The sequence below is a fragment of the Phascolarctos cinereus genome, unplaced genomic scaffold (assembly GCF_003287225.1).
Source record: "Phascolarctos cinereus isolate Bilbo 61053 unplaced genomic scaffold, phaCin_HiC Scaffold_7;HRSCAF=346, whole genome shotgun sequence".
Lineage (NCBI taxonomy): Eukaryota > Metazoa > Chordata > Mammalia > Diprotodontia > Phascolarctidae > Phascolarctos > Phascolarctos cinereus.
This window is the reverse complement of record NW_027556180.1, coordinates 81,682,853-81,710,452: the sequence shown is the minus strand read 5'-3', so window position 1 is coordinate 81,710,452 and position 27,600 is coordinate 81,682,853. Positions and strand designations below refer to the sequence as shown.

At 41.5% G+C, this 27,600-nt stretch overlaps 1 protein-coding gene across 5 annotated transcripts in view; it reads left to right on the top strand.

Annotated features, from left to right (window-relative positions):
* The window catches only part of NRP2 (neuropilin 2), a 148,558-nt gene that overhangs the window by 49,219 nt on the left and 71,739 nt on the right, over nt 1-27,600 (top strand). For all 5 annotated transcript variants that reach the window (XM_020972858.2, XM_020972859.2, XM_020972863.2 and 2 more), the window contains 4 exons: nt 309-464; nt 3,084-3,253; nt 5,001-5,156; nt 27,131-27,275. In XM_020972858.2, coding sequence (XP_020828517.1) covers nt 309-464; nt 3,084-3,253; nt 5,001-5,156; nt 27,131-27,275 — 627 coding nt within the window. The remainder of the gene's footprint in view (nt 1-308; nt 465-3,083; nt 3,254-5,000; nt 5,157-27,130; nt 27,276-27,600) is intronic.

Here is a 27,600-nt window from a genome sequence, read left to right as displayed (position 1 = left end):
AAACAGAAACATATAGTTGTAATCATTCTTGCTTATAGGTGCTAGGGATGCTCTTTACCCATCACAGAATGGGAGCAGCTTTTTTTCAAAGAGATGCATATAGGCTGGGGGTAAGTCCATAGAATGTGATTGCTGAGCAAGAAAGACCATTCTTACATTTTGCTTTTCAGTTTATACTTTGTTCTAGTAAGGCAGATAGAGTGATTGCATATTGAGTTAACTAAAATGAGTTGAGAAGAGGAAAATTATGTGATCGGCAGGAAGTTTGCCATTTCCTTTCCACTGACCTCTCTCTCCCCATCTCCCAGTGGGTCCTCTGATTGGCAAATACTGTGGAACTAAAACTCCCTCGAAGCTCCGATCTTCAACCGGTATCCTCTCTCTGACCTTCCACACTGACATGGCAGTGGCCAAGGATGGGTTCTCAGCACACTACTACTTAATTCCTCAAGAAACACCTGAAAGTGAGTTGGAAATCTTGGCGTTTTATGGATATAATACTTGTCATGATATAGCCCATTACTTTTTACAAAAACTTTCCAGTTTTGAGCATGCACACTTGAACATATACATCTGGAACACATATAAATCAAATATAAATCTGCTGGGGCAGAGTGAAAGGGACATCATGTAGCCATGGGGTTAAGGATGTGGTAGATTCTGGTTCAGTTTTCTCTTCAAAGAAAAAGCATCTAGAATGAGGATTCTCAACCTTTTTTGGTCCCTATATCTCTTGGTTTTTCTGTGCTCCCTATTCATTACAAAAGGAAATAAAATCTAGAGCATTGGTATGGAGAGTCAGCCATCGAGCCAAGAAGATCTACATTCTCTGACCCATGTTGGCTGGGTGACTCTGTTTTTTTAAAATGTTTTAATTTATTTTAAATTTATGGAATAAAACAAGTATTTCCATAATATGGTACAATAAAAAAGATGATTGCAAATGAAACTGAAAATCTATTATGTACAACTTGCTATTTCTTTTAAATATATAATAAAGTTATCACATAAATTTTTTTTCCCTTTTTTTCCTTTGTGACTTAGCCTAGTGACTTAGCTCTCAGTGGTCTAGGCCAATGGTGTCAGACTCAAAAATAAATGTCCCTGTAGGCTGCATATTGACTTAGAAAACCACAAATTAACATTGTCTATGTTTTATTGTATTTTTATTTATTTTGTTAAACATTTTCCAATTTACATATTCATCTGGTTCTGGCCAAGGTGTCATAGACACCTTGGGTAGGTGACTCTTTAAGAATGAGTTGCAGAAAAGGTGCTGTTCTGTATTGGTAGAATTTCATCACTTCAGAGTTCCCTATGTTAATGAAATCACAGGTCTAGTACCTATGCTTTATACACATACGAAATAAAGAGCTTATGAACAAGACTGAGCATCCTGATTCTCAGAGATGCATCATTATAAATATAATTAGAGCCTTCTGAAATATTTGAACATCATAATATTGATTAAATATTCCTGTACCACCTTGACAAGCTTCTTGTACCCTCAAGGGTATGCATACTACAGATGGGGAACCTCTGACCTAGAGCCTTTCACAACTGTGTATGTGAGAAACTTTTGGCTTTGTATTGCTGAGGACCCTTTTTGGCTTTAGGTAGGACATCCCCAGAAGGGACTTATGGGAAACCTTAGTCGTCTTTAGTCTAAAGTACTGAACTGACTCTACAGAAAATGATTTGTTATCTTTCTTGTCATGTACACATTTGGCTTCCTTCAAGGCTTAACTATAACTCCACCCTATACAACAAACCATTCCCCATTCCTCTTTATTGCAGCACCTTCCTTCTGTTGATTATTTCCAGTTCATCTTATATATAGCTTATTTCTATGTAGTTTTCTGCATGTTGTTTCCCCCATTGGACCATGAGCTCCTTGAGAGCTTTACCTGACAGTGCCTGGCATCTAGTAGGCAATTAAAAAATGTTTATTTACTAATTGACATAGAGAAACTTCTGGAGTTGAGCTTTTAAGAAAAAAGAAGTAACCAATGCTTTAAAGACCCACAAAATTCACAAATTACAGTGTTGTGGAATGGCCAATGTCTGTTCCCTTATCCAAGCAAGAGATTGGGTAGGTTGGCCTGCAGTAATCAGAAGCCAGGATGGCTCTTTTCAACCAGAGGTGCTCAAACTGGGCAGCAAATACAGAATCATAGACTATAAACAGCAACAAGCTTTATAAATGGTGGTTGCAACCACAGCACTAAAGGATGCTGTTTTTAACACATGGGGAAAAGATTGTTGGTTCTTTAGAAGCCATAACCTTGTGTGCACTAGCAGCAGTCATTATTGGTGGCATCTATATAGAAAGGGAAGCAATTTTTTTTTTCCACCACAGAAGCAGGAGCAGAGAAAGTAACTACTAGGTCTCCTTTCGTGGATGTATGGGGCAGAAAAAGGTGGGTTTTTTTGAGTAACACGTGTCATATGGAGAGTTCTTTCAAATTTCAGATATATTTGTGTACTATGACATCTGCCTTTTGTGTCAGAAACTAAGAGATTAAGAAAAAAAGAGGAAAGCAAGTAGGAAGAAGGAAAGGAAGGAAGGAAGGAAGGAAGGAAGGAAGGAAGGAAGGAAGGAAGGAAGGAAGGAAGGAAGGAAGGAAGGAAGGAAGGAAGGAAGGAGGGAAGGAAAGAAAGAAGGAAACTTCCCATGTGTATGCTACTAAAGTTGCATTTGCAAGATACATCAGCCCATTCAAATTGTTTCCACTCTTTTCACATGTACTTGTACTGCTGTAATAATGTATCTTCTGGCAACAGTGAGCATCAGTAGCCTGAAGTAGGAGCCAACTTGGTGCTATTATAAACTGTATTTTCAATTTGTATTATAGTTCTTATTATCCATAGACTGGTTTCTTTTATGGCTAATTTAGTTTCTTTTGAGCCCAGCAGGGGCAAGGGTGGACAGTTGTCAACCTGAATGTTGTTTTTAAGATATAGTTCTCCAGACCCAAGAGTCTTGTTCTGGGATTTGAAGAGGATTTTGTGACTTTCTTTGGTTTGGGATGGAGAGCCCTCGTTTTGCTTTTTGACTTTCTCAATATACCTGTGTGCCCCAGACTTCCAGTGCAATGTTCCTTTGGGGATGGAATCTGGCCGGATCTCCAATGAGCAGATTAGTGCCTCTTCTACCTACTCTGATGGGAGGTGGACTCCCCAGCAGGGTCGGCTGCATGGTGACAACAATGGCTGGACCCCCAACGTGGATTCCAACAAGGAATATCTCCAGGTACTTAGCCCAGAGGACATGTAGATTAAGCCTAAATCCCAATTAATACTACAGAGAAAAGGAACATTGAGTTATATAGGGACACCGGACCTTGGAAAAATTGTTTTCCCATTCAACAACAATGGCAGAGATATTACACTGGGTTATATAATGATATCTAAGGAAATTTTCCGTAAGTTGACCCAAAGCTCCCTCAACCATTGCACAGAGAGACTCCTGAGAATGGGCATTCCCTTATCTAGATGGTAGCTCAGCATGGTAGGAGCTGCTTTGGTGGGAACCTCACCATGAACGCCTTTTTCATGTCACTAGTCGATCACCACAACTGGGGAAAACCTTACTACTGGGATGAAGCCTGGGTTGGTCAGTCCCTTCACTACAGCTCTCAAGATTGCAATTTTCTTTCCCCTTAGAAAAAGGCTTGCAGTTAATGCTATGTAGCCAGCCCTTGCAACAAAGAGGTGACCTAATGTGGCCCCTTGGAGAGAGGTCAGCTAGGCAAGGGAATGCTGTGAGTTCCAAGCAGGGGCACCTCATGCTTTTATGGCTCACGACAGCCTTGATTTCCCATTGACATGTCAGCACAAGTTCTGAGGTGACCTTGTGACCCCTGGCTCACGATGGACTTTGCAGAACCCACAGTGGCCAGAAATGGAGAGAGAAAGACTAGTTAGAAATATTGGGAGTCTACAATGGCTCTGACAGCTGGCATACCAACCAGCGTGAACACAACCAGCATGAATACATCTATGGGGCTATTCTTCTGAAAACACTGAATGCCTTCCCTCTTCTTCACTGCTTGTCCATTCCCTCCTCATCCTTCAAAGTCCAGCTCAGCTCTCACCTCCTCCATGAAGCCTTCCTTCACCACCCCCATCCTCTGAATTCCCACAGCATCCACTGCTAGCCCGGTTCATTTGGCTACTTTCCACATACAATCTCATTGTTCCCTAAATTCTTCTTCTGTGTCCCTTAGTCTATGAGCTCCTTAAGAACTCCCCGATATGTTTTTTGGTAATCTCTAGGGCTTAGAATTGCTAAACAAATAGTAGATACACAGAAAACATTTGCTGAGTTGAATTCCATCGAAATGGCATACACTGGCTAAATTTTGCTCACTCAAGAAAAAATGGATTTGGCATCATGGACAAGTAGATGCTTTAAAGGGTTGGGCACACACTTCTTCCAATAAATGTAAAATGGAACAGAATTTTGATTCTTTAGGCTGGCACTTTCTGCATAAAATTTGACCCTTTAGTGACCCACAGAATTAATGGAGAAGGAGCTATATTGGGGAGGGAAGAAAGGCAGGGATATTGGACATGATGATTTATCCACTTGGATTGGATTTATCCACTGCTGTATTAAGATGGTGTTCATTAGCAATGGTCTCCCGCAGTTTGGTTAATAACCCAGTAATGTTAATATTAGAGCAATCCTGTGCCATTGGTCTGTTTTTTACTCAAAAGCATCTTATTCTCTATTGTTCCCTGCAACCAAAGAAAGATTACCCCAAAAAAAACAAAAAAAGAACAAAATTTGTCTCATCAGTGTGACTAATTTAATGCCAAATAGTTATGTTTGGTTATGAAATTAGATTCGAGACTGGCAGTAACCACAGTGGGCCATAGGCACTGGGACACATTACTGGTGTGTCAGCCAAGGAAGTAGAAAGAAAGGCAAGATGATGTCCTGTTATGACTGTAGCAGTGTCTCCCTCTCCTTATCCATCTTTAATGCCCCACAGGTGGACCTACGTTTTCTGACTATACTTACAGCCATTGCGACCCAGGGAGCCATCTCTCGGGAAACGCAGAATGGCTACTACGTCAAATCCTACAAGCTGGAAGTCAGCACTAATGGTGAAGACTGGATGATGTACCGGCATGGCAAAAACCACAAGGTAAATCTATTTCCCCACCTCAAATGCGCTCTTGAACTGAAAGAAGGAGAAAAGAGTGGGGAGGAGGGGAGAAAAGAGAACCTAGGATAAACTTCACCTACTGGAATATGCTTTGTTTTGTGAAGCTCAAATAATTGATTGGTGGGTAGGGAGAAGGGAGGGGTGGAGGGAGCTGGGAGGGATAGACCAGCCCTGAAAATCCTCTTTCTTATGCTAAAGTGATTGGAAAACACAGTTTCTCAGACAACCTGGCTGGTGTTGCATCTCGCACAGCAGAGAGAGCCTGCAGTATGTTCTCTGACTGCAAATGAAGGAGAAAATGCTTTCACAGCCCATGTTTCACCATACAAGATTCATTGAGCATTTATGGCCGGAGCCCCGTCCACATGCTGGGTTAACAATCACAAAGCCACATGTAGCTGCAGTTCAGGAGTTACTGAGGCCTGGAAATGAAAGGGCACAAATCCTAAGAGGGGACCACAATGTCCCAGACAATAAAGAAGACAATAAATAACGAGGAGAAATTTGGTGTGTCAGAGAGTTGGAATCTGTGATAGCAATCACACTTGGCAGTGATGCATTGAACCTTCTCTGCTTGTGCCCACTCCAGCTGCAGTTCCCGGAGGTGTGGCCTGTGTGAGGGTTTTTAGTTTTCTGTTGTGCATATGGATGTCTGACACTCGGCTTCCTTAGGACACATGGCGCACTGTCTGCGAGCTGCCCTTCATATGGCTCTGTAGATATGGTGGTGTACAGTATGTTTGGCAGGAGGCATACTTTGCTGAAAACAAAGCATGCTTTTTTTTTGCCCGGGGGACAGGACTGGAAAGGGCAGAGGGCAACCTAAGGATTGTGGTGCCATAAGGCAAGTTCAACTGTAGATCATCATGGCGGGGTGGGGTGTGGGGACTGGCTCTCTGAATCATCATGGGGGAGAAGAAGCTACTTATTTTTCTTTATGACTTTATTTATCCCTGGGGGTGGGGAGGAGAGTTAAGGAGGAGAAGAAAGTCCTTTTCTTTCCTCCCCATCAAGTAGGATTATAGTTTTAGAGCTAAGGAACCTTAAGGCTACCTAGTCAAACCCCCTCATTTTACAAATGAGGAAACTGAGTTCTGGAGAGGTAAAGTAACTTACCTGAGAGCCACACCAGTAGAAAGCAAATTCTGTGACCTCCAATCCAGATTTCTTTTTGACATATGACACTATGATGCCTCAGCATTTGGGCATGCATGGTCTGCACAAACCATAGAAAATCACTTCACTAAGTTGGACTTGGTCTTCTCATCTTTAAAATAAGAGGAATGGACTATGTGGTGTCTAAGGTGCTTTCTGACTCTAATGATTGATAACCCTATGAAATCCTTCTCTTGTTCTGGCTACAAAACACTGAAATGAGTAGTGTCCAAGCCATACTAAAAGAGGAAGACCAATGACGTCCTTATAAAAGATGTCCCAGGATGTGATTTCTATCTCCCTGCACCCAGACCTCGGGGAAGGTGAAGCAGTAGGGCATATGCCTGTGCTCATACAACAGAGACACACTTTGAAACCAGGAATTCTTGGACTGGGGTGGGGGGGTGGGGGTGTAAAGCCGGGAACTATAGTCAATAGGACACTGGAGTTTGCAAGTTAAATGACTTGGGTTTGAATCCCTAAACTACTACTTGGGTAACCTCACTCCTCCTCTCTGATTCTTAGTTTCTTTATCTATACAATGAATAGGTTGGATTAGAGCATCTCTGAGGTCCCTTCCAGCTTAAATGAGAAAAAGGCTAACTGCCCTGGAGATGGATGGGGGATGTCAAACCAGGGGGCTGCATTCACTCATCTCCTTACCTTTTTCCTCTCCATTCTTCCCTCATCACCTTGTTGTTAGAACCAAGAAGCGTATGGGTCAGGTGAGTAAGGAACAGCAAAATGCTTGAGGTGGATCTTGAAGAGAAAGGATTTGGGTCACCTGACTGAGTCCAAGTCCAAGGCTCCATGACTAAGCAGTGCTGGCAAAGGGGATACTATACCATGAGCTGATTTTAAAAGCATGCAGATGGATCTGGATGCTATTTAAAACACCATTTGTAGGAAATCTGCTTTTGGAAATGCCTTAGTACTGCATATTTTGATAGGATGCGGTCCTCTCTAGCTGTAGCCATAGTGGCCATTCTACAGGGAAAACATGACTAATACCCAAATTCAACCATGAGTGTTCTTCCAATTCATTTTTCTTCTTTTTAAACAATTTTTTTACAGAAATTATCTCAATTTATGACTCTCTCTGTCCTTTAGCCCTAGCCCCCAGATCTCCTACTTCTATTACAGGCTTGGGGATCTTCACAAGAGGTCCCTCCTCCTCATGCTAGTGGAGTTTTAGAACTCTTCTGTATATGAGTTATCTCCAAATCAAGTGAGGAGGTCAGTGGGGCAGACAGGGCAGAGATGGGGGGGTGAGGATGAGCCCTTTCATCTCCCCACTTAAATTCATCTGTCGACTATCTAGAAATAGCTGCATTATTGCAAAGGCTTCTGGTCCCCATGAGCTCCATCGCCTAACTCAGTTGGTCAGGCGGTAGAGACCGATCCCTGCTCCCTTTTCAATGGTAATCTCTGCTGTTCTTTCATTAGGAAAACTCCCAGATGTCTGTATTTAATGTGCAGATTCCACACGGCTCATGGTGCGTCAGTGCCGTACTCTGCACGGTTCAGGCTGAAATAGTTGAGTGAACCGTGCCAAATAGATTTCTCAAGTCTGCCGCAGTTTGATTTGGTGCCATGAGGGAGAGGGGGGCGGTGAGGAGGGGAGGTGGTGGGGTTGGTAGAGAAGCAGGGGTGGAGGCTTGGGTGTGAGACTAGGGGTGTGTGTGTGGTAGTGGGGGGAGAGTGAATGGGTGGGCTCCATCTCTGCATACACGTGCATCTTTCTCCGTCAGCCCCCAAGAACCACCTCCTGAGTTCCTCCTTGCTGCCTGTGGATGGATGGGCACAGCGCCAACTGAATTGTGCTAAGTGGTGGGCTCGAAAGAAAAATTCAGGCAGCAGAGCCTGTGAGAGCAGCAAGCTGAAGATGGAGCATCCTGTTTGCTCTAGCATGTGCTTAAAATGCCCTCCCTGGGCATGGAGTGTGAACAGGGGAATGTGACGTTTTCTGGGAAAATTTGGGAACCAGCCCGCGATTTCCCTAGTTACTGTCAGCACTGAGGCAGCCTAGTAAAGTCAAGGGAATAAGGAAACCGAGAGGAAAATAAGACTGATGAGTGCTCTGGGCAGTGGGGGGGATGGACAGCTGTATTGTTTCCTTGCAAAACACCATTTGTGAGTTGGAGGTGGAAGGAAGGCTGAGGCTGATAGTAGAACAGTTACCATGTTGCTAGGGGAGGGCAGGACCAATCAGAGCCTTCTTACCTTCCCATTGGCCAGCAAATCTGTCACCCTCCATTCAACAGGTGATGGTATGCTTCCTAAAGACAAAAATGACTAACTTGGTTGGAGCATTTCAAGCATCTTCCAGCAAGATGTAGTGCACATGTGTAACACAACCTCAGATTCTTGTCTGACTCTATATGCAATGAATGTGAAACCTATGACTTTTTGTAAGGGGCAGACCCTCCTAATACATATTTATAGCTAAACCACAAGGCAGAGAGCTAATATGCCTGATGGAACCCATTTCCAAACCATGTGCTCACTGAGATTATACAAATCATTTCACATACATTTTTTTTTTGAAACCACAAACAGAAACTACTGCTTTGGATTTTGCCAGCTATATTAACAATGCCCTGAACACAGGCATAGAGTAGTAAATACTCAAGGGGTGGGGGTTGTATTTGTAATTACGTATTATGTATATTAGATACACATGCTGAGAGAGATGGAAAGAAAGCAGTATCCACAAAAAAAAAAAGATGCCGAGAGAGGAAAAAAAAAGTTACAATTTCAAAGCGTTATGGGTCAGACCTCTTCAAAGTTGAGCTTTTAGGTCGAAAATTCAAGGACTAGGATTCTAAGTGGGTACTGGAAGGCTTGTGGACAGCAGATTGTAGACTCATATGTCACAGTAGCTGAGTCTGAGTACTACCTTTGTTGCTAACAAGCTATGTGCCCTCAGGCAAATCACTTACCCATCTGAGCATCAATTTACTTATCTGTAAAGTAAGACTACTTGCCTCAAATGGGTGACTGTGAGGATTAAATGAGATCATGCACCTAAAATGCCTTGTAATTGTAGAGAGCTATATAAATCAATCAGCCAACAAACATTTTATTGAGAGCCTGCTGCTGGCCAGATAACTGTGCTAAGCACTGGTAATGTGAAGACCAAAGTGAAAAAGCTCCTGACCTCAGGGTGCTTACATTCCAGGGAAGGGGGCACAATATGTATATCTTTAAGTATATTTAGTATATATACAAAATGAATACAAGGTGGTTTAGGGAGAGAGTTCATTCCAGGCATGAGGGGATCAGGGCAGACTCCCTATAGAAGGGGATACTTGAGTTGAACCCCGAAGGAAACCAGGCAGAGGTGAAGGGGAAGTGCATTCCAGACATGAGGCACAGTCAATGCCAAGGTATGGACATGGGAGACAGAACAGCATATGTGCAGAACTGCAAGTTGTCCAGGATGGCAGGACTGGAGAGTATATAGAGTAATGTGTAAGAAGACTGCAAAGGAAGGAAGAGTTTTAAATACATCATTCTGTCCCCTATCTTCATGCCATAAAAAAGGAACCATGTTTCATTATCTCTTCCTTGGAATCTTCACTGTTTTTTTGTTTTTCAAGTTCAGCTTCTATCAGTGATCTGTCTACTTACATTGCTTTAGTCATTGTCTATATTGTTCTCTTGGTTCTGCATTTTTTATTCTGCATCAGTTCATATATCCTCTCATGTTTCTCTGAATTCATTATAGCCATCATTTCTAACTTTATGAAGACATTATATTGTTCATAGACCATAGTTTTGGGGCCATCCCCCAGTCAATAGGTATCTACTTTTTTCCAGTTCTTTGCTTCACAAAGAGGACTGCTCTGAATATTTTAGTGTGCCTTGGACCCTTGTTTTTGTCTTTTGGCTTCCTTGAGGTATATTTCCAGTACTATTGCAAAACCCTTAACTTATCTCATTTAATTCTTGTGACCAGATTGGTGCAAGTTCTATAAGGTGACGAGGGTATGGGACCCTATATCTAAAGTAAGCCATGCTTTTTATCTAAGAACAAAAAATGTTAGACTTCAGTATAGGCTGAGCAGGTGGGGTTTGATGTCATTTTCATCGAAATCACTCAGGTTTCTATTATTGATGTTTATTACAAATGGAAGCAGACCCCATGCCTTACTAACAGGGGAAAGGAAGCTCAGGGTGAGGGTGTCAGGGAACTTAATAGTGGCTTCTGGACAAGTGGCCCAAGAGGATCCAGAATGTCTCTAGAATATCATTGTTGGAAAGGTAGGAAAGAGGAGTGGAATCCAAGGAAGTGCACTGAATTAACCACTTACCTCCAAGGAGTACAGAGAGCCTTTCAGGCACATCTTATCCCCTTTGCAATTCTATAATGTGTAAGGGAGACTTTTTTTTTTTAATGAAGAAACAATCACCAAGAGGCTAAGTGACATACCCCATTTACGTAGAACCCATGAGGGTGCCTATATTAAGCAGTATAATTTAAGCTCCTTCCTGATTCCCAAACTGATTCATAGTCCCAATATTCTCCTGTGAATCTTATATCCACAGGAAATGTATACGTATAAATACAATTGCAGGGTAATAAGCAGGAGGAGGGCTACATCTTCCTGTGGCCCCATCCCTCTGGAATGGGTATCCAAAGGAAATCTTATGTTCTATGCACCAATTCCTAACCTCTTTGGGGCTTCAGTATCATCATTGTCCATTTGACTTTGTGATTCTGTCCCCTTTGTTCCCTCTAATCACTTCCTCCTACCCCCAACCAAGTGAGCTTTGGCTAATGCTCACTTTCTAAGTTAAAGTGAGTTAAAATTAATTTTGCTTTGAGATTTCTTTGAGAGTTTCACAATTCTCCATGAGTAATTGGACCAAAACCACTTGTAAAACCTTTGTCTAGTGGTTAGGACAAGTCGTGACTATGTCAGGTCTGGCTTTAAACAAACAAACAACTCTTCCAAGAATTTTATCCCAAGTGAGTCATCTAACAGCTCCATACCTCAGTTTTTCTGTCTGGTGAAAGGGACATTCAGGTTTTGCTGTTAGCTAATGTTGGCAAAGCACTTTGAAATCTCTGGATGGAAGGCACTCTCTAGATATAATTAATGTATTAGCCCCACAAAGCTCTTTTTCAGCAGATGCAAGTTATCAATTTTAAAGAGTAACAAGGCCCTGTGGGATAGTTTTCTGCCTCTTTTCAAATGATTGGGTTGGAAGGGACCTTGACAAGCCATCCAGTCCAGTCCCTTGTGTTTGTCCAGGGTTGCACCTGAGCCATCTCAGACAAACATAGACTTACCCTATCCTCATAGATTTGAAAATGAAGGAGATTTCTTTGTTCAAGAGTTTTAGATCCTTAAGAAAAAATGCATCGTTTTAAACTTTCTGTTGGATGGCTCCCTGCCCTTTATCCCTTTTGGTTGTAGTAATTTCATTTATTGTAAATAAGATTAGGATGATGTCTCAAACCATAAACTAATGTCCTGTGATGGGTATCAGCCTTCAGAAGTTATGACTATTGTAATATGAATACCCAGTTTAGCCCAACCTTGGTAACATATTTTCTAGAGTAGGCCTATGGTTTTTTTTAATATCAGTATTTCTCAGTTTAATTTCACCTCCCATTTATCTGTACCCTCAATTATAATGGAGAAAAATCCAGTGCCATCTTTCCTGGTTTTGCATTTGCCCATTATCCATTTGTCATGGGATGAGCTCAGATCCTTAGTATCTCCCCTTTGAAAGCTAAAGGAAAACTTCATCACTAGGAAGCTTAGACACTTTTCTGCATTAGGACATTCTGAAGGGGATGGATTGTCTCATGGAGCCAAAGTCAGTCTCCATGAGGTTCCCAGACCTCAGACAAAATTCACTGGATGGGCTCCCTAGCCCCCATTTAATGTAGTGGACTGTGGCAGAGGACTACTCAAACAATGCTAAGACATGAAAAAGGACATGACTAGATAATAATAATGACCTTGCTTGGTCTTGGGATAGAGGCTCCCAACCAACAAGTCTCCCAGCAAATCTGGAAAGATCTCCAATCTGGTTGTCACATTCATCCTTCCCCCTGTCCCTCAACCCCAATATTTGTCAGGATTTGGCCTGAATTTTGAGGCCACAGTGGCAGGCCTCACTCTGCTTGTACTCCTTACTGGAAAATTCAGTGCTCCCCAAGCTGCCCTCCTGCCCCAGAGTGAATGGCTCTGGTTTTCCCTGGTTTCTCTCTTTTGATCTTGCCATCTTTTTTCCCTCTTCCTACCCTCACCATCTCAAGGCTCTTAGGATACCTTTAGTCCAGGGAAAATAACTTGGAGGGGGAACAGGACACTTTTCACCCCACTCAAGGCTCTCTCTTTGGCTATTCCAGTAAGAATGATTGCCACTGTTTTTCTCTGCAACTTTAAAAGACCTATCTACAACCCTCCCTGGTCTCTCCTGCTCCAAAATACTGGGCTTATCCCCCACCACTCTCTCTCCTCTCTCTCTCTCATTTTCTCTCTCTCTTCTCTCTCATTTTCTCTCTCTGTCTCTCTCATTCTCTTTGTCTCTTCCCTTCCCCCCACCCCCAACTTAAAATCCTTGTACGGTACTCTTCTCATTTCCCCCCTCACGCTTTTCTGTCTCAAATCCTAAAACCCTAATCCTGTTAGTATGCTATGTTCCAGGGCTCAGCGTCTCCATGGGGGTAATGCAATCTTGCCATAAATCTAGTAGGCCTAGCAAGACACACACACACACACACACACACACACACACACACACACACACACACGGAGATGAACACATCCCACCTATCTCTGCCCCTGCACCCAAAAGTAGGATGTTTCCTTCCCTATCCCCACCCCCCTGTATACACTCTCTTGCCCTTTGCCCTTTTCCCTTTATTTCCTGAGAAACTGCCTGATGACAATCCCAGCCCTACAATAAAGAAGTTAGGGTCATTCCAGCCATAAATGACCATTTGGGTGTCACAGTCTTCACCCCCTAGCTCCCCAAATTTCCCTTCTGACTCTGCATTTGGCTAAATTCCCACATCCACTGGAACGAAACAACTATGAAAAAAAAAACATTCCAGCCTTAAAGGGAAAGTGTTTTAAGAATCAATAATGTGATTTACAAAGGGGAAAGAAAGCAAGCACCCACTAACTTAACATCATTCTGCCCTTATGCTCCCCCTTCTGCTATTTTGTGAAACTAATTAATTAAACAGGATGACATCCATTGATTAACAATTTATTTTTACTTGTAGGCCTGATAGTTAGGATTAAGGACGGTATATGGGAAAGGCATGAGGGATGGGGGATGGGGAGAAGACCAGCCCTGAATCCTGCAGTCAAGATGAGTTGTTGCTACTGTTTCTTGGACAAATTCTCTAAGTGTGTTAACTGGTCCCCCCAGTTTCAATTTCCTCCTTCCCCCCCCCTTGCTATGCTTCCCCCTCTTCCCCCCACCCCAGTCCTAAAACAATTTCTCTTTTACAGCCTGCATTTTCTTCCTTCTCATGTGCCCCATGCCAAATAGATTGAAAAGGAGAAAATTTGGTGTAATAAACTATTTATTAGGAAGTAGAAATATTTATGAAAAAAAGAGAATAAACCATGTATAATTTTTATCTCTGGGCTCTAGATTATATAATGTTTGTCTTTGAAAAATCTCCTCCTTCCTTTGTAGTTCTGAGAGTTAGGCTCACTTCCAGGGTTGCAACAAAGTAGAAATAAGCAGTAGGTTGCACCACAATTAATGAAGAGATAAGGGTCTGAATACTAAGGATTAGGAGGCAGTGCCCACGTAAGAAACTGAAGCTGTCACCTATCAGGAGAGGTGGGCCCATTTACATTATGGATGGGCTTGCACAGTGCCTACTTTCCAAACATTTCAAAGCATGTGACAAAGATTCTCATTAATCTTCTAAGTTAGGTTGGATAGAGTACAGAGTACAGGGTACCAGAGTGATAATATCTTACATTTAAATCTGTATGTATATCTCCTAATAGATAGATGTGCGTATGTATATGTAGAAATACAACGATAAATACAATAGATACAAAACACCTAATGTACACATCTCATTTAATCCTCACAATAGCCCTGACAATCAAGGAAGGTAGTATTGCCCTCATTTTATAGATTAGGAAACTGAGGTTCAAAAAGTTTTAGCATTTTTCCCAAGGTCCTCCACGATTAATCAAGGTGGAGGAGTTGGGAGTAAGATCTAGAGCATCTGGGTCTTAGACTGATGTTTGTGCCCTTCTACTACACTGCCTTTATTTAGTAAAGATGCCAGCATAGCCAGAAGGTGTTTAGGCCAGGTGGGAAAAATTCTAGTAATTAGGAGGCAGTGGAGGAAGGCTAGATTTGGAACTGGAGGACCCAGGTTCAAATTCTGACTCTGCCATTTGCTACCTGTGGACCTTGTTGGAAGGTGTCTCAACCTCTCCCAGGTTCCCTCAGCTGTAAAACGAGGGAGTTTCTAGGCGACCTTGAAAGTCTCTTTTATATAGTCCTATGACAGGTAGGCCTGTAACATATTCTGTCTTCAGTACTGTAATTATGGGATCATAAGGGACCCTTCCTGGAATCTCTTCACCAACAAGGCTTTTACCCATTTGTAGGGAGTGCAGGCAGATGAGCCACATGACTGTGAGTGCTTCTGGAGAGAGGATCTCATGGAACTATGTATTTAATTAAACATTTATGTGCAAAACACTGAGCTTGGCACTTCAAAAGGAAAAAAAAACCACTAAATGGGACATAGTAACTGCCTTAAGGCATTTTCTCTCTAGGAGGAAGGATATCACCTCTAATAAATACACCTAGAATTACAGCTCAGGATACTCTGGTCATGCTCTGAGAGTCAGATGAAGAAAGAAATCGTTTCCGGCTGGGGGGGATGAGGGAAGGCCTCAAAAAGCACCAGGATCTGGGAATTCCAAGGTACCTCAGAGGCTCTCTAGCCCAACTGGTACAATAAAAATCCTCTACAATGGGCAGCAAGGTGGCGCAGTGGATAGAGCACTGGCCCTGGATTTAGGAGGACCTGAGTTCAAATCCAGCCTCAGACACATTACACTAGCTATGTGACCCTGGGCAAGTCACTTAACCCCCCCAAAAAAAATCCTCTCCAGTACTTTGTCGGCATGTGATCCTCAAGGCCGCTTAAAGGCCTCTGGTAAAGGAGGACCAGCCGCCACTGAGGAAGTGTTTCCTTTGTCGTTACATCAGTCAGTTCCTCTACAACTGCCACTCATTGTTCCTTATTCTGCCTTCTGTAGCCAAGCAGACTGAATCCAATCCTTTAATAAGCATTCAAATACTGGAATTGTTCAGTGTTTCAGATGTATTCGACTATTCGTGACCCTATTTGAGGTTTTCTTGGCAAAGATACTGGAGTGGTTTGCCATTTCCTTCTGTGGTTCATTTTACAGATGAGGAAACTGAGGCAAATAAAAGTAAGTGACTTGTCCAGGACCAAACAGCCAATACATATCTAAGACTGGATTTGAATTCAGTTCCTCCTGACTCCAGGGCCACCAATCTATCCACTGTGCCGCGTAGAAGCAATCAAATGCCTTCTAAATTTTTTTTTCCAGGTTCCTTGGATAGAAAACTGGACCTGGAGTCAAAAAGACTTGAATTCAAATCTGGCCTTAGATTTTTACTAGTTGTGTGATGCTGGGCAAGTCACTTTCTGTCTGCCTCAGTTTCCTTATCTGTCAAAGGGAGATAATAGCACCAACTTCCCAACTTTTGTGAGATAAAATTAGATAACATATGTCATATGTTATAAAATATGTCATAATATATATAAAATAGCACATATGTCATATGTCATAGAATATATGTCATACTATAGCTAATATAACACATGTCATCACATACGTCAAATGTTTTGCAAACTTTAAAGCACTACTAGCTACTATTCCTATTCTTACTCTTATTAATAATAATAGTAATAATAAATAATATCAAGATCCTTTTCTACCTTGGTCACCCTCTTAGATGTTCTCCTTTCTAAACTGTAGTACTTAGAATCGAATGCCAAGGCATAAGAAGTGGGAGGCACTGTAATCTCTCTTGTTTTAGACACTAAGTTGTCTTACTGCTAACCCCAGAGTATATTGGCTTTTTGGCTACTATATCCCATTATTGACTCACTGAGCTTTCAATCCACTAAAATCACCATTTTTTCCCCCTCAGAAATACTGCTGACTAGTCAGTATGCTCCAGTATGGACTTCTGAAGTAGAGAGTTTTCGTAACCCAAATATAAGGCTTTAAGTTTTTCTCTGTTCAATTTCTTTTATTAGATTTGGCTCAGTGTTCTAGTCTGTCAAGATCTTTTGGGGTTCTGGCCATCATCCAGCGTATTAGCTACCCCTCCCAGCTTTGTTCATCTTCAAGTCTGATAAGTTTGACATATGTACCTTTATCTAAGTCTTTGATAAAAATGCCAAATTGCTCAAGGCCAAGCACAAATCCCTGGAGCATTCTAGAAACCTCCTTCCAAGTTGAAGTAATCCAGCTAGCTGCTAGAGGCAGCTAGGTAGAGAAGTGAATGGATAGAGGGCTGAGCTTAGAATCAGAAGACTTAAGTTCAAAGTTGGCGTTATTAGCTGTGTGACCCAGGGTAACTCACTTAACATCTGCTTATCTCAGTTTTGTCAACTGTCAAATGGAAATAACAACACCTATTCTGCAAGGTCGCTGTAAGGATCAAATGAGATAATATTTGTAAAGTGCTTGGTGCAGTGCCCAGCACATAGTAGGTGCTCTATAAATGCTTATTCCTTTTCTTTTACTCTCCCCATTCAACCAGTTCAGAACCCACTTAACTGTGCTATAATCTAGCCCACATCTCTCCCCATCTTGTCCACAGGAGTAGCATGGGTTGTTGTTGTTCAGTCATTTTCAGTCTCATCTGACTCCTCGTGACCTTACTTGGGGTTTTCTTGGCAAAGATACTGGAATGGTTTGCCATTTCCTTCTCCAGCTCGTTTGACAGATGATGAAACTGAGACAAACAGGATTAAGTGACTTTCCCAGGGTCGCACAGCTAAGAAGTGTCTGAGGCCAGATTTGAACTCAGGAAGATAAGTCTTCCTGGCCCAGCCCTCTATCTACTGAGACGTAGTCAAATCCTTCATTGAAATCCATGTAAACTATAGCTGTAGCATCACCCTGATTTTTCAGTCTAATAACTGTGTCAAAATAGGAAATGATAGGGTTTTTTTGCCATGACATGTTCCTGATGAAATCATGCTCATTATTTGGGCTCACCTCATCCTTTTCTACATGTTCACTAAACACCTCTTTAATCATACATTCTAGAATTTTGCCAGATGTTAAAATCAAGCTTATTGGCCTAGAATCTTCAGACTCTACTCTCTTTCCTTTTTTGAATATCAGTTCAGCGTTTGTCCTTTTCTAGTGTTGTGACATCTCTCTTGTTCTCTTCAAAGTTGGCTCAATACACCAGTTCTTAAAGTATTATGGGATGCTTTTTCTAGGCTTGGTCACTTGATCTCATCAAAGGCAGTTAGATACTCTCCTACTCTTCATGGAGGTAGAAGCATTGGAAGGATGGGGAGGAAGTCAATAGTTGAGTGGGAGGACATTCTAGGTATAGAGTAAGGTATTAGCAAAGGTGTTAGCAAAGGAGGTGGAAAAACATGCAGCACGTTTCTGGACAAGTTAATCTAACAGTTACTGGTCCATTTTTGTTGGAGTAAAAGGTATATGAGGGAATTGCTAGGTCAAAACTGGATTATGGAGGGTTTTGATATCAGGGTAAAAATTTGGACTTCATTCAACAGGCAGAATGGAATCATTCAAGGTTTTTGAATATTGGAGTGACAGGATGAGATCTATGCATTAAGAAGACTAATTTGACAATGGTATATGGTTTGGGAGAGATTGGAGGCAGGCAGACTACTTGGGAAATTATACAGGTGAGAGGCATGAAGAACATGAACTAGAAAGAGGGCACTGAGAATGGAGTGGAAATGACAGATTTAAGAGAGGTCATAAGCATTTGACAGTTGTCAACTGTAAGCATTTGACAGTTTAAATGTTGGGACCAAGGGAGAGAGAGAAAAGAGTTTTAAAAAACAGCACAAAGGATTTGAAAATGGGGAGCTAAAAGCATGGTGCCATCACAAACCAAATTAAAGAATGCAGAAAGATGATCCTGTTTTGTCTAAAAGGTATTGAGTTTGAGCTGTTGGCAGCACTTCCACACAGGTGGAATCTACTAGACAGTTGCAGTGGTGCTCCAGAGCTTAAGAGAGAGAGAAACTGTAGCTGGAGATATATGTAAATGGGAGAGTGTATTCAGAGACGAGCTACGTATAAATTTGAACATTACTCCCATAGAAATGGTAGTTCAAGCTATGGCAACAGATGAGCTCACTATGGGGAAGGTGTCATCCTAGTCATGGAAGAAGAGAGTCAAAGACAGGCAGGACCTTGGGGAATTTTTCTGTGGGTGGATGATGGAGTGAGAAAGTACAAGGGCAAGGTACAAAAAGGAAATGGAAAAGTAGACAAGGAAACCCTTCTTAGAGAGGAAGGAGGAGAACCAGAATAGTGGTGAGAAAGAGCACAAAGAGTGGGTTTAATAGGAATAAGAGGAAAAGCACAGGAGATTGTGGTTATAAAGGAATTTGTGAGTTTAGGGTCTCAGAAGTGGGGTATTTCTAGGTGAGCAGCAAGGTGGTGCAATGGATAGAGGACCAGGCCTGGAGTCAGGAAGACCTGAGTTCGAATCTGGGCTCAGACACTTCCTAGATGAAAGTCACTTAATCCTGTTTGCCTCAGTTTCCTCATCTGTAAAATGAGCTGGAGAAGGAAATGGCAAACCACTCCAGTATCTTTGGCAAGAAAACCCCAAATGGTGATTAGGTGATGTCAGATTCAATCTAAAGAAAAACTTTCTAACAAGTAGAGCTCTTCAAAGGCAGAATGGGCTGCCTCAGAGGGTTAATGAGTTCACCATCACCGGGAGGAGAAAGGCCTTAATTGATGATGGCAGAACAAAGGTTTGGAAGTAGCTGTAAATGAACAAGAGCATGTCAACCCTTCCTGGGAGTTGTGAAAGTGAGAGGAGAGAGTTCCAATGAGAGGGTTTGGAAGGCTGTGTTGTCTTTAGGCTCCAGTTAATTCGAGGAGAAAATAGAAAAAAGTTTGAAGATGTAGCAGAACAGGGATTCCATATTTGAAAACAGTCTAGGAAAGTGGAGGAAAGAGAATAAAAAATAAGGCTGAGATGGACCAGGATGAGAGTTTAAGGGGAAGAATGATCCTAGAATAATAGCATCTCCTCATTGGAAGCAGGAATCCCCTCTACAATGTTTCCAAGGGGTCATCCAACCCTTTATTGAAGACCTCTAGCGATGGTGAACTCATTACCCACTTTGAACAGCTGTAATTAAGAAGCCTTTCTTTATATTGAATCTAACATCATCTCATCTAAAGAGCAAGGAAGCACTGTACCATCCTGTATTGTGCCAGATGACTGACAGATGTTAACTACCTCACAGATGTGTCATCACTATGACATTGGAAGGGTTATAAATGATGCATTCTTGAGACCTATATTTTAGGCACCCTGAAAGCCTTCCACAGACCATGGAGGGACAGCCCCAGGGAACTCAGAGATGAGTTCAGGATTGGGGGACAAGGAAAAGACACAACTAGTTAATGGGGATTGGGAAACCAGGAGATTGAGAGATAGGATTGGAGGAGAGGCAGGTTAGTGACAGAGTGAGTGCTTAAGTAAATTGAATGTTATTCATGGAGAAGCTGGCAAAATTATTGGGTCCCACATTCTTAATTACAATGAGATTGGTTATGGCAAGAGTGTGCCCTTGCAGATCTCAGTCCTGGACGGTATCTCTGGATTCCTTTAAAGGCTGATTCATTAAAACATATGGTATTTAAATAGTCCTGTGTTGAAAAGCTCTTTGCTTGTGGACCCAGAACCACAGTAAAGAATGTTGATTTTTTTGTCCTATATGATGGAGCTCTATCCAAACTACTTTTATTAAATATTGACCAATTTAATAATCAGATGGGCCACTCATTGGTATAAATCAGAAAATCAGTAAGACACCACTGACTTCCCAATTTTCTCTCACTGAATATCAACCAAAGTTCTCAAAAAATCAATTGGAAAATGCTGGATTACATTTAAAATTCAATGAGGCACAAAATGGATTAGCCAATCTACTTTGTATCCTGAATTATGCTGTTTATATCCTGTTCACTGAGATGTAATTGAAGGAAATCTTTCTGAGTACATCACACCATATTGGATTTTTTCAAAATATGACCTGTTAACTAAAATATAGTTACCACTACCTCCTCCACTTGCTATCTTGCTTAGGGAGTAAATTCACACTTTTACCCTCCTCTCCTTTTTCTTTGGGGAATGAAGAATCAATTTTAAGATGTTCTAATTTAAAGTTAACAAGAATGCGTATGCTCTGTGACTTCTGATTTTTTTTGCTAGTAAAAAAATTAGATGCCTAAAAAAGTAAATTTGTCAAAATTTGCTCTTCATGTTTGCCTGTTATCACACTCCACTGATTTTCAATTTAATATTACTGTTAGTTAATTTTATAATTATATAGCTATAAGGTTGTTGGGGGGGGCTTAGCAACAAAGTAGCACTTGGGGACCAATGTTTTTAGACATCGTTCTGTGCATCTATTAGTTCTCTCCACCATTAAAATATAAGCTCCTTGAGGGTGGGAACTTTTTTCTTTACTTTCTTTTTTCCCCTTCTTTCTTTCTTCTTTCCTTCCTTCCTTCCCTTCTTTCTTTCCTTCTTTCTTTTTCTTTCTTTCTTTCCTTCTTCCTCTTTCTTTCTTTCTTTTTCTTTTCTTTCTTTTTTTTTCTTTTTGTTGTTGTTGTGTCCCCAGAACCTAGCACAGCACCTTATACACAGTGGGGGCTTAATAAATGCATGTTGATGGCTTAAATTCAGAACCTTATTTTTTACCCACAGCTTAGCTCTTACTAGGTTGCACAGTTGGCCTTGCAGGGAGTGGTGGTAAATTTGACTGCTTATTTTTGAGTCTGTTATCAACTATATGTTTCTGAAGGAGAAGCTGAGGCATTTGAGGTTCATCGATTTGCCCACAGTGATTCAGTGAATCAGTAAAGGGAACTGGGAATAAAACAGTTTCCTGGCACCATTCCTCCAGCACACAACCCTTACCTTGTAATGACTAGTTCAGGAGCCAAGAGCCCATCTCAAAGAATTTGATCAGAAAAAAGTAAGAGGCGATTCTGAAACCACAGAAGCTCTGAGAAAATCATAAAGATGTATAATATATGATGGCATTTACCAGCTATAAATAGGGAAGATGCAGGGGGGAAAATAGAGACCTTATCAATCCATTGGGTCAGAAGAAATAGAAACTGCTTAATATTTCATTAAAAATGATTCTCATAAATTGCACTTTGATATCTTTGGGTGAAAGACAATATGTAAGGACTGAGGCATTGTTATTCATTACCCTTAGTTGTTATTAATAATTTGAACTGTTATTGAATGAAACTGTCAACAAAGTATGTTTTGACTATTTATTGAGCCCCTGTAATGGGCCAGACCCTGCTCAGAGCCTACACACCCTCTTTAGTCCTTGTTCGTGGGATACTTTGGGGAGCTGTGTGTTAATGGAGATGACTCCTGTAACAAGACAGAGGCTCCTCTTGCCCCAGGGAAGCCGCAGCTCAGGCTGTGAGTTGGATTAGAAAAGTCTTCATGTGAAGCAGGCCCCAGCTCACTAAGAAAGCAGAGGGCTGGAACTCCGAGGGTTGTGGAAAGGTTTAATGAAGTGAGAGTCAGCACCAGTGGTTGGCTTGTAGAGCAGAGGACAGATCTAAGCTCGAAGAAACCAAAAGTAAATACAAAACTGTGAAGGAGCTGGGGGAAAAACAAAAGAGGCTAGGGAGTTCAGAGAAATGCAGCTGCTAAAGAGGTTTAAAACACCTTTAGATTTGGGTCTAAAGTAGAAGAATATTTAGTGGGGGGGAAAAGTATTAAGACAAACTCCAGTGGCTCAGATTAGCCAAGCTTCTGTATTTGATAGGGCACTGCACTTGGAGGCAGAAAGACCTGGGTTCAAATCCCAGGTCAGACTATAGCTGTATGATCCTGGGTAATAAGTCATTTAACCTTTCTATGCCTCAGTTTTCTTAGCTGCAAAATGAATGGGTCCCTTTTAGCTTTCAATCCATGATCTTGAGATGTTAGGACAAGTCCAAGTCTCTTTCAATCTTCCTTCCTTCTTTCCTTTCTTCCTATGATTTCCTCAACATAGGGAGTTCCCAGTGTGTAAACTCCCTCCACCAAAGCAGATCAGCCACTTGTCTAACCTCGAGTCTTAGGAACTGAGTTATATGCAGGCACTGAAATTGGTTAAGGAATTTGTTTATGATCATATGGCTACTAGCAGCAGTAGAATCTGAACCCAGACCATCCTGATTTCTAAGACTAACCCTCTATTCACTAGGCCATGTTGCTTGTCATCTTACCATTTCCTGATGCATATAGGGTCAACCTAATAGCCATAGATATTCTCCAGAAGTAACCCTACACCGAAAACACACATGTCCACATTCACCATTCTCACAGGCCAACACTGAAATGTACAGGCATATTTGTACACATATACCCATCTTCCACCCTGGCCAGACACAAACATATACACATACATACTGCAACTATGTAATGCAGTCCAAAGCAGCAATCATTCCCTCACTTAAGGAGCTTTGAGGAAGGTGGGTAGGAGAATGGCGTTTGGCGTTAGCTGCCAAGACTGCCAAAGGAGGGGGGTCAAATAGGATAAAATAGGATATTAAAAACACATAAGCCATGCTGTGTTTCTAAACAGTACCAGCATGATATATATGCTACAGATTAGTAGCTGTGTTAAAGTTCAGATCTGCTCAGAACTTCAATTACATACTCACATTTGCAAACAAAGCTTTTTTTTTTCTTTCTGAGGCTACTTAGCACCAAGTTAATGAAGGTCTCACATAGAGACCAGCACCCAGCCCAACATCTTTAGGGATCAGGGCGCAGTGGTAGCACTGGCTGCTGACAGCACCCTTTGGGGATACAGTACTGAATTCATCCCTTCCTTGCCAAAAAAGAAAAAAAAAGAATATCTCTGCCTCAGCAACTTGGATTCTAGGAGAGCTGCATTAATGCCTCTTGTCTGCAGGCAAAATTCCTTCATCCTTCTGAAAGCTGTAATGTGCACTAGCCAATACAGATGTGAAAGCAGGGTGATGGTGAGGGCCAGGGCTTTCTCTGGCTGCATCATCTCTCCCTTCATCATCTAATCATGATTAGTTATTGAGAATTTAGAGAATACCCTGAACTGTCACTCCAGGCTTCCCCCTTCCTCATTCCATCCTATAGGGGGGAGCTCCTGTATAGTCCCCTTCTCCTGTCCCTATCTTCCCTTATCTTCCCTTTCTACCATTAGTAGGAAGACAATGAAATCAACATTTGGAAGAGGAGACCAGAGAGTAGCAGTACTGTAGAGAGGTAGAAGGTCAGGACCCTTGTGAGAATAGAGGAGGGGTTTGGGGGATGCTAGGAAGAGGGAGCTAAAGGTTTTCCTTTTTACCCCACCTTTTATTCATTTTGAGAAAGTCAGTTCCCTGTGTTCCATTTTCCCTGTCTATAAAGTAGGAAAAACTTCATTGATTTTCTTTTCTTTTTTTACAAAACAAATGTTCCATTGATGTTTTAATTCCTGCATTGCTGTCACTTTCCAGTGACCCCTCTTCCTTTGTAACAAAAAAGTATAGTTTTGCAAAACAAACCAATACATTGACCATGGCCAACAACCATCCCATGTCATATGCCTAGAGTTTGCCACCTTTCTGCTGAGAGAAGGAAATTAGATTTCATCGTCAATCCTCTGAAGTTGACAGGCCGTTACATTGATGTTGCTTCCCTTAACATTATCATGGTTACTAATTTGTTCTCTTGATTCTGCTGACTTTATGCTGCATCAGTTCATACAAGTCTTCCAAAATTTCTCTTAATTCTCTAAATCATTATTTCTTTTGATGCAATAAAATTTTTATTATTCATATACTGCAATTTGATCATTTTCGGGTTTTGCTACCACCATCAGTAAGGCTATAAGTATTTGTGTATAAATAAGATCTTTACTTTTGCTTTCTACCTCCTTGGAGTATATGTCCAGTGGTAGTAGTGCTGGGTCAAAGGGGGTGTGTGTTTTAATGACTTGTCCAGTATGGCTCCAAATTGTTTCCCAGAGCAATCTATTTGTACACACACAAGTACACAAGTATGTCTGTTTTCCCAAGCTTCTTCAACAGTTACCATTCTTGTCTTTTGCATCTTCACCAATCTGATAGGTGGGAGGTAAAGCCTTAGAGTTGTTCTAATTTGTGTTTCTCATTATTGATTTAAAGCATCTTTATATAGTGGTTGATGGTTTTCATTTTCTCTTGTGAACACTACTATTCCTATTCTTTGACCATTTATCTATGGGAGAATGGTTTTATTTATTTTCATATTCCACATACACACATACCCCACAGCAGGTAACTTTTACAATAACTATAACTTTAGTTCTGACTTTGCCAAATAGCAAGTCATGAGTATTTTACAAAATGACGCATTTCCAAGTGTACTTGTCAGGAAATACTGTATTGTTAGGTATAAGTGGATTAGCCAGAGAAAAGCTTAATTTTAACTTCTGTTCTTCCTGTTTTCACTGTAACCCAAGGCTCTCTTCAGGCTCAATTATTACCCCTTGCTAGGGACAGACTGCCAGTCAGTTACCTGATATGCCCCCTACTTTCACTAAAACCATTCCTACCCAGCGACACTAAGGTTTCAGTGACTAGCAGCTCTGTAAGGTTCAAGCAATCAGTGTGAGCCAGGTAACTATCCTCAGTGTCTAGGAAACCACTAGCTTGAAACAAATTATGCTCCAGCCCCATCTATGCCCTGGAAGCCTGTCATATTCGAAGAAACAGAAATTAGAACATCCAGCTTTTCCTCTCCTAAAAGAAATGACTTAAGCATCCCCAGTGCTGATCATTGTGGGATATGGAGAACACATTTAAAACAACACACAAATTGCATAGTTTGGCGCTCAGATTTAGGTAGGGGTTTTGTTGTTGTTTTTTTGCTTTCTCTACCCCGAAGCCCTGAAAACCAAGACAGAAACATAAGTATACTTACCCCAGTTAGTTAAAAAAAAAAACACAAGAGAGCACACACACACACACAGAAAAAACATACGGTCCATATGGTAGTTATTGATTCTGGCCATCTGGTAAGTTAGGAGCTGGCTTCTACCATGTTGAATCAAAAGCTGCCCCAAAAAGCCTTTCCTCCCATAAGATGCATATTGGTCAGATGGCGATAGGGATGGATTTCATTACCTAGAGGTGACTTCTCTAGAAGGAAGCTGGGCTCTGAGGGGTCGCGTGGACATCTGACTGTAAAACAAAGACCAACAACACTGTAAAATGTGCTGACTGACAGAGGGTGGGGAGTGCTGAGACAGGACTCCATCCTCACACCCATGAATTTGTGTGAGAGCTGGGGAAATATGTATGTAACTGATAGAGGTGATTGGATAGAACCTCACAGTGATGAAGTGCTACGTTAATTCTTTAGGATGCCAGACATGTAGATGTGTCTGCTCTGCGTGTTGGCACATATCTACATGAATTTGTGTATGCGTTTGCATCTGTAGCTGTGTGTTTGTGTGTGCATCCGTATCCATATGTCTATATCTATATCTGTGTGTATGTCTGAAAAAGTTTGTGGGTATATTTCTGTGGGTTTGTGGGTGTTTTTATCTATGTGTTTTTGGGTATCTCTGTGTGTCTATGTTGGTATGTATCTCTATGTGTTCATGTGTCTCTATGTGTTCCTATCTATGAGTTTGTATGTATCTATATCTATGTGTGTTTGTATCTGTGTCTCAGTGTTTATGTGTTTCAGCATCCATGTGTATATCTTTACCTTTGGGTCTATAAAAGTGTGATTGTATCTTCATGAGCATTTGTATATGTCTAGCTCTTTGTATTTGTGCCACTAACTCTGTATTTGTGCATCAGTATCTGTATGTGAGTATATCTATATGCATGTGTCTCTAAAAGTGTATGTCCACATTCTTATATGTTTGTATCTTTGTGTATGTGTGTGTGTGTGTGTGTGTGTGTGTGTGTGTGTGTGGTGTGTATGTATGTATCTGCTTGCATACCAAAAAGCTAATTTCCAATTTAGGTAAGTGGACAAAGTCTGCTGTCCTTGAAAGGCAGAACATTGCGTATTTATCAGTTTTCTGGGTATTTCTGCCTTTCAAGTCCTCATTTTCATTTGCTTATGGTTTCTAAAATGCTTCACTTTTGAGCTAAACCTTCTTGGCCCAGGGGCAAAATTTTCCTCTCTGAAAGTTTTTAGTGAAAAACATTTATTGTTTTAAAGTTAGAGAAGTAATGAAAAATAGGAATTTTTTCATGGTAGAGAAGAAACACTTATGATGTTTGGGGTTTATGAGAAGCAAAGCTCAGCAGAACTTTTTCAGATCCATAGAATCATAGGTCAAGAGCTAGAAGGGGGCTCAGAGGCCTGCTAGTACAACCCCATCCCCCGCTCCCCATTTTGCTGAGACGAAAACTAAGACCCAAGGAAATTAAGTGACCTAAGGTCACAAAAGTAGCAAGTGTATGGCTAAGCTAAAAAAATAGGTTTGAATAGCACATCTTGGTTTCATGTTATAGGTATTTCAAGCCAACAATGATGCCACAGAAGTGGTTTTGAACAAGATTCATACTCCAGTGCTGACTCGGTTTATCAGAATCCGCCCTCAGACCTGGCACACAGGCATCGCCCTGAGGCTCGAGCTCTTTGGTTGCAGGATTACAGGTGAGATCAGCCTACTTTGCCCCATCTCCTCTGTTCCTCTTCCTTTGTTCAGCTCTTGGCCCAAGTGAGGCGACAGAGTCAAGCCATTCAGCTATGTGGTGAGAACAGCTTGGCTTCCTCCCAGAGGGCTCAGCGAGTCAGTGACCTCTCTCACCTTTTCTGGGTCCTAGTCTGAAAATCCTGGCCAAGCCCCTTGGTACTACGATCTACTGGGCAGAGAGTTCCCTTTCTCCCTTCTCCTACAGCCTTTCTTCATAAAAGAAGGAAATGGTACTTTGGTGGATGCTTCTGCACTTTGTTGCATCCTAAGGTTACCTAGAGCTTG